Source organism: Conger conger, chromosome 6 (assembly GCF_963514075.1).
Source record: "Conger conger chromosome 6, fConCon1.1, whole genome shotgun sequence".
Lineage (NCBI taxonomy): Eukaryota > Metazoa > Chordata > Actinopteri > Anguilliformes > Congridae > Conger > Conger conger.
Genome location: NC_083765.1, coordinates 39,111,226 through 39,122,841, shown reverse-complemented (window position 1 = coordinate 39,122,841; position 11,616 = coordinate 39,111,226). Strand labels below are relative to the sequence as shown.

General features: G+C 38.8%; 1 protein-coding gene across 3 annotated transcripts; it reads left to right on the top strand.

The window, feature by feature from the left end:
• Positions 1–1,063: 1,063 nt before the first annotated feature.
• LOC133131054 (COUP transcription factor 2-like) lies at positions 1,064–11,322 on the top strand. Of its 3 annotated transcripts, none has more exons than XM_061246152.1 (3): positions 1,064–1,508; positions 6,425–6,952; positions 9,357–11,322. In XM_061246152.1, the coding sequence occupies exons 1-3, from the start codon at positions 1,466–1,468 to the stop codon at positions 9,629–9,631; spliced, it is 846 nt and encodes a 281-aa protein (XP_061102136.1). In that variant the 5' UTR covers positions 1,064–1,465; the 3' UTR covers positions 9,632–11,322. The 3 variants fall into 3 exon arrangements, with proteins under 3 accessions (XP_061102136.1, XP_061102135.1, XP_061102134.1); XM_061246151.1 differs by lacking the exon at positions 1,064–1,508 and adding an exon at positions 4,117–5,362; XM_061246150.1 differs by lacking the exon at positions 1,064–1,508 and adding an exon at positions 4,117–5,362 and having other exon boundaries at positions 6,407–6,952.
• The last annotated feature ends 294 nt before the right edge of the window (positions 11,323–11,616 follow it).

The window sequence follows — 11,616 nt, the reverse complement described above, 5'->3', positions numbered from 1 at the left end:
AAACAGCTGAGGCAGAAAACGCCTTACATACTTTTTTTGGATGAGGAATCACCCTGTGTCCATTGAAAGGCATTGATCCGAAAAGGCATTGGTTGGGGGAGGGGGGGGGCGAGAAAAAAATCGAGCGAGTGAAAAAATAAGCGACCCTCTCGGTACATCTCGCGATCCAGTGCGCCGTATCAATAGTCCATACCCTGGGCCTTCGACAGAGCTCATGCTTTCCAAGTGATCTAGATGTAGTACGGGAGTGGTAAAGAAAACAAAGGCCCATCAAACATCAAAATCCGCCAAATAAACGAATATCAGACATATAAATAAAAAAATAAATAAGAAAAAACAACAACATTATAAGCTGTTACAGCTTATAATGGCCTAAGGCCAACATACATTTCAATCATAGTATCAGCACGAAGGGAAAATTCAAGAGAGAAGCATTTAGAACTAATTTGCATGAAATATTATTATTGTTGTTATTATTAGGCCTATTACTTTTGCTGTTGTTATTGTTGTTGTTACTCCTGCTGCATAATTGTTGTTTTAATTGTTATCATTTTCTATTATTATTTCCTCCAATATTAATGAAGCTAAATATCATTTGTTGCATCGTCCGATAGTAGCCTATATCCAGAAATGTTAAAGAAGCATGCTTGTTGTCTGTACTTTTCTTATGTTTTTCCTTCTCATTGTTGACACGGTTTGCTGTACTTTACCACGGCATTTAAATCGGAATCGGAATCGTAATCTTAAATTAAATGTTATCTACGTTATATGCTAACTCATAACCTATATTTGACATTTATGTTAGTTTACAGTACAGTAGGCTTTTTTACAACGCAAAGTGTCACTGACGGATTAGAAAATTAATCACAGGGAATGACTAAATGCATGCAATAGCCTAGGCTATACAGAGTCTTTCTAGATTGGGAAAATGGTTGGTTAAAAAAATAAGTAAGCTATAAACTATAACCATATAAGAGCGCTTTCCTTGTAAACAGACAGGTGTCTCTAATGACTCCCTCCCTCTCCGCATTTCACAGCCCACGCGACGCAGCAGTGTGGAATATCGTGTTTTGCCTTCTGCGGAACATCAAAAAGCACACCGTTAAAGCGTCCTTTCGTTCTTTCTGTAGGTAAAACAAATTCCAATAGACTCGGTTTGTTCTCCAAAATGTATTTTAATCCCTATTTTCTTTATTTTTAAAGAATATTATATTATACTCAACATACAAAAGGCCACGAGGATCTGAACAATAAAAAAAGTTGAAAACACGAGGTAAACTAATTTGGCGCATGTTATGGTTAAGATAATGGCAGTTTTGTTCCATTAAGTTTTTACAGTTAGATTTTTATATCATTACGGCGTCTTCTTGGGTGTGCATACTTCATAAGAAGTAGCATCGTTGGTTATCCAGCCAAAAAGAAAGAAGAAGATCGACTTTTATATAACTCATAAACGGAAAGAAGAATGATGCATCATACGGAAGACGAATCAGCAACATATGCATTTGGTACGTCTGTTTGAATTAATCTGTATTTGCATGTGGATATGGGTAGCCAACATATAGTTTATTACATTTTCAGATCTGTTTGATCTTAATGGTGCAAATGAGGTAGGCTATAATATGCGTTTTGATGTATATCGATTTAACAGGAACACAGTGAACAAACGGGTTATTGAATAAAAGGCATTTGTAACTAGACTTGTCCAACGGCTATGGCTTTCCAGCGGCTCCTTTATACAGTTCCACGTGTCCCTGAAAAAGTATGCCAAGGCAAGAATTTATGTAGAACACACACGCATATGCATATATTTCCCGCAAATTATGATATGATTATTTTTATGTGTGTACAGCTTTGGCGTGGCTATGGCTGACAGAATTGCTGCCTCTAGGCTACCCCATGCAAGTATTACAATTATCGCCGTTCCCAGTTTATCGCAGAGGACTGAAAACAATAATGACAAGCGTCCTTGCATTCATCAAACAAATGGAGCAAAATGTGCAGACTCACCACTGGAAAGACTCGGTAAAATCCAGAATGAGACGGGTATAATTTACAGCGCGTTAGTATTCTTTTGACAGCCAATTTTGCAGAAAAAGAATAAGGAAGGAAACAGGGAAATGACCGGAGGGGAAAGTGCTGCACTCAGGCTAAATGTGTCAATAATTGTTTTTTTTTTAACAAGAGTAGCCTGCACACAAAAAAACAACAAACCGACAAAAAACACTCCAGTGCGCATCCAGAACTGATAGGCTACGAAAAGGTAAAAGTGAAGACCAACACACCGTAGTGCTGCGACGTCCAAGGCAATTAGGTGGAAACTCCTAAAGCGGTAATCTGATTAAAATGGACAGTAGTGACTAGTGTTGGCGAGAGAGAAAAGATCGAAGCAGGTTCCGTCAAAGATGGCTCTTCTATATTTGAGCTAGGTTCGAGGCTGAAATTATACATACGCTAGGGGGCACCCAGACACTATAATAGATGCTGTCTCCGTTATTTCTTCTTCATGGACAGCATATTCTCCGTTTTTGCCCTGTAAATTTCAGGAGGACCCGACTCCTGACAGCCCTCCTTTCAATGTACCACAAGCCGAATGAAAAAAAAACGAAAAAAAAAAAACAGGGACACAGGGGGATCTACTACGCTCGCCAGTGGTTGTATGCTTGCAGATTACAGCCAGCAAACCTAACAAAACATGAACTATAGGACCACATTTCTCAGATGGACGAACATACCGCTATGTAGCCTAATTCCACATTAATGCACTAATGGATATATATGCATATTTGGATTTAGACATGTAATTGATTATGTACACATGTATTACGTTTTATATGTTTGTTTCTGTTTCCAAGAACATCCTTCGGGAATTCAACACTATTTTACCATTGCATGTCAATCCCTGGCTCAATTTTCCAGAAATTCTGCGTTTTGACAATTGCCTTTATTCTGGCTAAACTGTAAGTCGAAAATCATTGGTTCTGCAGTTAGATGTCATGTTATACCTACATGACATAAATTCTCCACGTTTAGCTTCCCATCAAGCCAGATCTGAAAGTCTGGTCTGTTTTATTGTGATTTAGATTTATTTACCCAGTTCCAGATGCTTAGGATTGTTTTGCAATTGTAGGCCTATAAGTATGTGCGGTTGCATACTTGATTGAGTACGCTTTTCTGCACCATACCGCTAGAGTTAAAAAAAGAAAAAGAAATATATACATAAGGTGATAATATCTTACGCGCGTAAGTGTAAATGAAAATGTCTCGTTTGCAGATTCGTGTCGTATAATGTGAATATGCTGCTATACGTTTGGCTTCACAAAATCAACAGAAGGGTAATTATTTCTATAGTCATCTATTATGATTGTGTAAAAAATTGAACAGTAAATACATATTAATTTTAATAATACAAGAGTACCCTACGTGGAGTATGGTTAAGTACGTTTCTTAACCACGACGACACAGTACCAGTACCCTAGCGGAAACATAAAATTGGCAATATGACATAATACCACCATCTATACACCAATAAGACACGAACACGCTTGCCATTATACTAATTTTGATTTATTTACAATTACATGCACGTGTGGCCAAAATACAACATTAGTGCAACTTTATAATACACTCTATTGAGAATAATGCATTATGAGGTCGTGCAAAGTGCTGAATTTAAATGCCATGTGTAATAGGATATGTTACTATTACAATTGCCTTAATTTACATTTTGAGAATAAATTTACAATGACCACGTCTAAAATATTTTTTTGCACGTTCAAAAAAATAATTTGAGATTGAATGCCGCCGTTCTTATTTTTAGTATAATTTTTCGGTCGTACAGTAACACTTCTCTCCTTAAGACCAAGCTGATTATCCAACTACCAGCCTTTTCTTTGGCAAAGCACCAAGTAGCACAAGTGCCGATTAGCCAATGGGGTTCAGGGGGCGGTCCATGAGCTCTGACCAGTCAAACACTGTCACTTTCCTTATATGGCAGCCCATCTCCATGGTAACGTGTGCTAAGTTGCAGCAGTCGTGTCAAAGTTCACTATATAGAGAGTGCAGCGAGCTGATCAGAGAGAAAGCGCTCTGCCAGTCTCGCTACTACAAATCGCAATCACTTCCTAGCCTCCCCCTTTTTAACATATTTGATCACTTTCATTCTCTGATCTCTTTCTTATTATTTTACGTGCATGAAGGAGGTTCTATAGGTTGTGAGCTTTTTTTTTCATTAGTACTCTTGCTTGCCGGAGAGTTGACTTCATCTTATTTGACTGAGGCACTGGCTTTCGACTGCACGCTGTTGTCTCAATAAGAAAAGGAAGCAACATAATCCTTTCTTTTTTACCGGCAAAAGATTTTCTTCGGAACTTCTCATGGAATTTGGGATCGATCGCTCACTGCTGTTGTCTTTTTAGAGTTGACTTTGGTTTAATTTAAATCTTTTGCTTTTTGCTTTTTGTGCATCAGCAGCATCTCTACTGTATCGGCTCTTCGTTGATTCACAGTGTATATCGGTTGTCTTGCTTTTATTATCACTTTTTTTCTTTATTGGTTTTCCTTCATGGGCTTTCTGAATGGCTGACTGCAAGACTCTGGATTTGGCCTCTGAGTGCGCGGCTGCTGCTCAGTTCGTCAACACATCAGGTTTAAAACATCACCTAAGGTGTTTCTTCATTTAAAGGAACATATTGTATGTTTTCTTTGCTTCCGTGAAGTGTCAGAGGACAGCCAAAAAAACATAAAGCAGTCGTTTATGCATTTTTTAATTATTTTTGCTCGACCGGTTACAGTCTGCTGCGTTATTCTGAAACTATAAAAACACTACGACACCAAAAAAAAAAAAAAAAAAAAAAAAACGGGAGACAAAAAGTTTCTTAACGTTGACTGATAGATATGGCAATGGTAGTGTGGAGGGGCTCCCAGGACGATGTCGCCGAGACGCAGGGCACCCTCTCCTCGCAAGCACCTCAAGGAGGACCGCTATCACTCCCCACTCCTCAACCAGGCCAGCTGAACCTTGGTGGTTCGCAGGTCGCCCCACCGACCCAACAGACAACCGTTCAAGGTGGACCACCGAACAACACGACACAGTCTACGCAGTCGAACCAGACGACCCAGAGTCAGGCAGAAAAACAGCCCCAGCACATCGAGTGCGTTGTTTGCGGCGACAAATCTAGCGGTAAACACTACGGCCAGTTTACATGCGAGGGGTGCAAAAGCTTCTTCAAACGGAGTGTGCGAAGGAACCTCAGCTACACATGTCGTGCCAACAGGAACTGCCCTATCGACCAGCACCACCGCAATCAGTGTCAGTACTGTCGCCTAAAAAAATGCCTCAAAGTTGGCATGAGACGGGAAGGTATTGGGATTTTTTGTTTCCTTGTTGATATAGCCTATTTGTCTCTGCTTTGTGATAAAACCAACCCTGTATTGTGCCGCTGTTCCCACCCAGTTTTCTCCCCGAGTCTTCTTCCCCAGGATACCCGGCAAGAAGACGCAAGAAACGCCTTCATTACATACTCGATTCGGGGCAGATCTATCATCACTAACAACATTTTAAATATAATGAAACATTCATTACCGTCTTATAGTCAGTATCGTGATATTTTGATGGATTTTTTAATGCTGAACGTTGGTCGGTTATGGATGAAAGGGGGTGGGGAATAGGTTATGCGTGCATCTGGACTTGAGTAACACAAGGACGGATATGCCATGTTGTTATGGCGAGGCAGAACGGACGGAGACCGAGACTGTTTTAAATCGAATGCTATATGATTTCATTCAAATTGTATTTATCTCGTATATGTTTCAGCGAACAGGCAATTAGTAGGCTACTATGAATTGAACGATATAGAGCAGAGCTGGGGGAGTAAAGCGCATGGAATGGTGTTTAGATTTGGCTTGTTTTGTTTAAAATAGTCGCCGACGTAGTTTTCGGAATATGGAATTGCTTGAATAGCGAGCAAAGTAGGTTAAGGGTTAGCTCCCGAGGCTTGCTTTTTCTTTGTGCTTACATCCAGTGAATCCAAATCGATACTGTCATATTCGAGACATTTATTTATATGTTCGTTTTAAAGTACTAATAACATATGTTTTATGAATAAAAATCATCAAATGATTCTGTTGTGTGCAACGTGTATTCTACTATTGTGTATTAAACCATTGATGAGTTATGCTCATAGGCTCTCTTCTTACGCGATGTGTTTAGAAAACAAACTTAGCAAGACGGAAGCTGGAAAACTTTAATGAATAAAAATAAGAAGGCCAAAGTATCTCAGAATGTAATTGTTGTTAAAATTATTCAGTTGGTGCTTTCTGCTCATGTTAATGTAGGCTATCGTGCAGTCAGGGAGAACGCTAAATTGTGTTTTTATATGTAGAATTCAGGCATCAATATCTGCAGTTTCTCTTTTTACTGCAGCTGTACAAAGAGGACGGATGCCACCCACGCAGCCACACCACGGTCAGTTCTCCTTGACAAACGGGGACCCCCTACACTGTCATTCCTACCTATCCGGATATATTTCGCTTCTTCTGAGAGCGGAGCCCTACCCGACATCCCGATATGGCAGTCAGTGTATGCAGCCAAACAACATCATGGGCATCGAGAACATTTGCGAACTGGCGGCCCGGATGCTCTTTAGCGCCGTGGAGTGGGCAAGGAATATCCCCTTCTTTCCCGACCTACAGATTACGGACCAAGTGGCCCTACTGAGGCTGACCTGGAGCGAGTTGTTTGTGCTGAACGCTGCACAGTGTTCCATGCCACTGCACGTGGCGCCTCTTTTGGCGGCGGCGGGCCTGCATGCCTCTCCCATGTCTGCGGATCGAGTTGTCGCCTTCATGGACCACATTAGGATCTTCCAGGAACAAGTTGAGAAGCTGAAAGCTTTGCACGTCGACTCAGCCGAATACAGCTGCTTAAAAGCCATAGTGCTTTTCACCTCAGGTAAGCAGTGGGACCGGGCTCTTAGAGGAAACCGTAGGTTACCCCTCCAAAAATCCCAAATAAAATGCCAAATGGATGCGCGCGCTAAATGGAGTTTTCTTAACTTAAATCCAACGTATTTGTAGAAAAGCTTTGCATCTCCGTATCAATAAGGTAGTCAAGTAGCCTACACACTTGGGCTATGTGGTGACAGCAGAGAAAATACATATTATTTATCATACAGTAGGCTATGTTGATATAGGCTATTATATGAAGCTGTAGGAAATGTGTATTTTGTCCGTAGTCTAACATGAACAGTTTAACATCTAATTGTAACAGGGATGAAGGTATGTTGTACCTCTGTTTTTTCTTAGATGACAACGTCATATATCATGTTCATGTGCAGATTATGATGCACAATCAATCTGAAACATAGGCTAACCTTACACATACTCTATAAATTCATATTAAAACTTTCTACAGGTAGCTGCAAGCATTGTCAACATTAATTTGGTATCACTTAATACTGATATAAAATGAATTTGGTTTAGCTATACATTGCCTTTCCTTTGGCATGATTATGTGTTGTACCATTAATTATTGTATTTCTAAGAAATGACAGATATAAATGAGGCACTTTAGTCAGGTGGTGGTCGTATGTCTGTGTGCCTGGGATATAGTGCTGGTGTAGGTGGGAGTGGATGATTCCACATATTACAACCATGTCTACACCATCTCCATGCCATGAAGGACCATAGTTTCCTTAGTTCCTTACAGGAGACCACATGATATATAGTAGTCCAACTCATAAGAGTTGTAAGGCCTGAAAGAGTTTATGCTATGTGGTAAAATACTCACATTCCACGGGTTGTTATTTTAGGATGACCAGGGCATCTAAAGCATTCTTGGGCTCGTATCAAAACTGTGGAATGACTCCAATTTACCACATTCATGAAGAATTTTCAGCGATTACGTGTAGACTATATACCATTCAAAAACATGCGACTAATATTTAAGTTTGTGTTATTGTAAACATAAAATATGTTATTCGCTCAATGTATCCTACCACCAGTGTAGTATTTCATATACACATGCGTATTGCTTCCATGTAAGTAATGTATTCATGAGAGCGATTCTTAAATTGATACAACCTGCCGTTGCTATTGTGCAATTATGTATCTTGCCTACTGTCTGATGTAGATTCGTGCAGAAACAGACTAACCTACGGTTAATAGGCTACATTGGTCTTTCAAACACCAATTAAAACACTCAAACGAGCATTGTTTGTCTCTGTAGCCTGTTAGAATGCTGTATTTTCTGCAGTGAACAGACGACGTAAATGCATCCATGAAAATGGCTTGTTTCTGCTGTACGTCCGTGACGGCCATGTTTATTGGTGATTACGTCCACACATGTAGAACTCAGATGAACGTAATTTCTCTCAAATGTGTTCTGCCTGCTATTGACTTTTGTTACACTGTGAAATATATAACATACAAAGTTCAGGACACATTCGTTTGCTTGGGCAAAAACCCGTCGATCTGTACTACCAGTTTAAGATTGCGGGAACAAGACATAATTATGTCCGACGGTCTGACAGAGAGGGAGAACTCGACGGTGTGTAGCCTATTGTTTATTTTTAAATACACCCAAGTAGCCTACTATGAAGCCTCTGAAGTTGAAGTAGCCTATTTAGTGATACATTTTCTAGGGAAATTATTTTCGTATTTTGTGTCACTGTAATTATGAAACTATCTCGGAATCAGAAAAACCTAAACACGTCCTAATAAGAAACTTATTCCTGCCATTTACCTATATCCTACGTTTCATGGCTTACTCCCAGGCAAAATGGGTAGGCTACTAAAATCGCATGCTAGCAGGCCCATGTGGTTTTGAAAAAACAACTATTTTTGAAAAGTATAAAAGCATGTTTGGCTAACCAGACGCTGCATTTAGCAAATGTTGGTCATTATACAAAATGCATAGGCTATGGCGTTTATAATAGACATTAACCGATTTAATGACTTTAACGAAATGCAAAAGCCCATGTAATAGCCTAGTTGGTTGTGAATAAAAGTGTCACTGCGTCACGCCGAAAATAGGCCTACTCATATTTTTAGGAATTACCAAATGGTTAGAGATTATTTTTTGGTGAAGTCAGGCTAATTATCTAGTTTTGAAGGCTCAGATATTCCCATGGAAATTAACGGTTTGGCAGGTCATATGTGAGAGAGAACGGAAGTTTATTTTACATTTAAACGGATTAAACCTGTGGTCACGTCACCCCGGACACATCATCTGAGGGCCTTCGAGTTCTCTTGCTATACCATATTAGCTTTGCAAATTGTGTCTTGTGTCCAACTATTTATTTATTTATCTATTTAGCCTACTCATTTACTTACTTTGCTTTCCCTCCGCTTCCTAGATGCTTGCGGTCTTTCAGATGTGGCTCACGTGGAAAGTTTGCAAGAGAAATCGCAATGTGCTCTGGAGGAGTACGTCCGGAGCCAGTACCCCAACCAGCCGACTCGATTTGGGAAGCTCTTACTTCGCCTGCCCTCTCTTCGTACGGTCTCATCTTCGGTCATAGAACAGTTATTTTTCGTCCGTTTGGTAGGTAAAACCCCGATTGAAACCCTCATCAGAGACATGTTGCTTTCCGGAAGCAGCTTCAACTGGCCCTACATGTCAATTCAATGAACAGGACGAGCGCACGAGGAGTCCCAGACGACACTAGCTAGCGTTTCTTTTAGAAGGAAAGCCGCTACACTCGTTTACTTACACGAAGACAATTTCAAAGCTGACTGTGAATTAAAGAAATGAAACGAACCGAGACATTCAGTGAACTTTTACAATTCAGACAAAAGATCCCGTGTCATTCTGAACAACTTGCTGTGTAGGCTACACTGCTTTTCGGTAAAGCCTTTCAGAATTGAAACTTTGAAGTGCATTTAAAAGGAAAATTTTGTTAAAATTAGGAGAAAATTGAAAAAAGTCAGTTAACTTTTCCAAAATATTATTGTCCTGTGTCAATGTATCTATAGCTGTTTTGTATTTATTCTCCTTCGTGGTTCCAAACCGGATAATGTGCATACAGTTTAAAATATAACCATGGCTTAATAAGTATCAGTCTGAGAAATCTATTCTGAGAGAATTAAAACTAAATCAACGGCAATACATTATTAAAACGTTTGGACAATGCGTGATGCTGGGCGCGCACTTGCTGTCAAGGTGACCCGTTATTTACATAGGTCTTTGGGGTAATTTGAAGAGTTCACGTCCCGTTTACTTTTAGTGACCCAAAATGGAAATATTTCATTCGGTAGGAAAATGTATTGTTAGGAACTGGGGATTTCTCTTGAATAGCACTCTTTAGAGCCTTGTGTCAAATGTGCTCAACGCTTCAGTTCTAGACATTTCATATATTACAACGCAACCTTATTTTTCTTTATTTTACAACGGTTTCATTGAGTTTGTAGAACAAGGACCATTCCCCCGTGTTCCTAAGTTTGATGAGGTGCATTTTTTAAAAGAGTGAGTTAATGCTGAGTGTTCAACCGAACAAATTACATACTTATTTTACAAGTTAACATTAAAATAATAAACAATGAGATTATTTTTTGTATGAAATAAACCATTTAATAGGAGATGTAATTGGCTGGTGGCTGTCATATAAATTGCGAACTTATGATGGAAGTATTGGAGAATCAACATTTTAATATTTACAGACTTGCAAGAGGTGACAAGTGACTTTAAATCAGATTTCCCTCAGCTTATTATATGCCATTTTATACCTCTATCGGTCTAATGAATGCCTACCACCAATGAAAATGTTTGGTAATTTAAAATAAAGCCGAGAAGGGTCAAGGGTCACTTTACCTTTTCATATTAGAGCTAATATATTTTTCAGAAGCAGCGTTATGTTCTCTGAATTGTCAAAATGTAATTCATAAATAATGGCCGATACAGTTCAAGCATCAAGTGCCTGTAAAGATGGACATTTTTAATTTGCTATTAAATTGGTTAATAAAGTGTTAGGAACCTGGGGAACAGTCTAAGGTTTGAAACATCAGTCGTATGATTGTGCATTTCATATACAAAAGACAGCAATTAGAAGCAGTATTGATGTAAATATAGGTCAATTCTTTTCAATGAGTTCTCTTTTATACAAAGTATATGTGATTAAGAAAATTTGTGGTTGCCATTTTTTATTTGGTAATGCAACATGTCTTCAAAATGAGTGACAGACTTAGCCAGTAGCACTGAAAGCTGTTTTAAATGTATATACATATTACAAAATGTTTTTTTTCTCTTTTCTTTTTTCTTAAAATGTATTTAGACTGTGAATGCATGGCCACAGGTCACTAACCTATTTTACATTTATATATATATATATATATATGTATATATATATATATATATATATATATATATATATATATATATATGTATATATATATATATATATATATATATGTTTTTTGACTGTATAGATATAATCTGTGCATTCAGTACAATAGCCCTTGTATTTAAAAGAAACAAGACATCCAGTAATAAGACTTAACAGGGTGAGATGAATTGGTAAAAGAGGTGGGCGAACCACTATTTTGGTTTAGTGTTTCGCTGCTTTTCAACAATAACCAATGCCTTGTGTGTGTGTGTGGAAGCTTGCAGTTTTGTCTTTG

What these genes read in the sequence shown, in the direction of transcription:
- LOC133131054 (XM_061246150.1), top strand. Translation starts at nt 4,897, where the DNA reads ATGGCAATGGTAGTGTGGAGGGGCTCCCAGGACGATGTCGCCGAGACG. An exon ending in AGTTGGCATGAGACGGGAAG is followed by an intron (nt 5,363 to 6,406) that starts GTATTGGGATTT and finishes CAATATCTGCAG; the next exon opens with TTTCTCTTTTTACTGCAGCT. An exon ending in CATAGTGCTTTTCACCTCAG is followed by an intron (nt 6,953 to 9,356) that starts GTAAGCAGTGGG and finishes TCCGCTTCCTAG; the next exon opens with ATGCTTGCGGTCTTTCAGAT.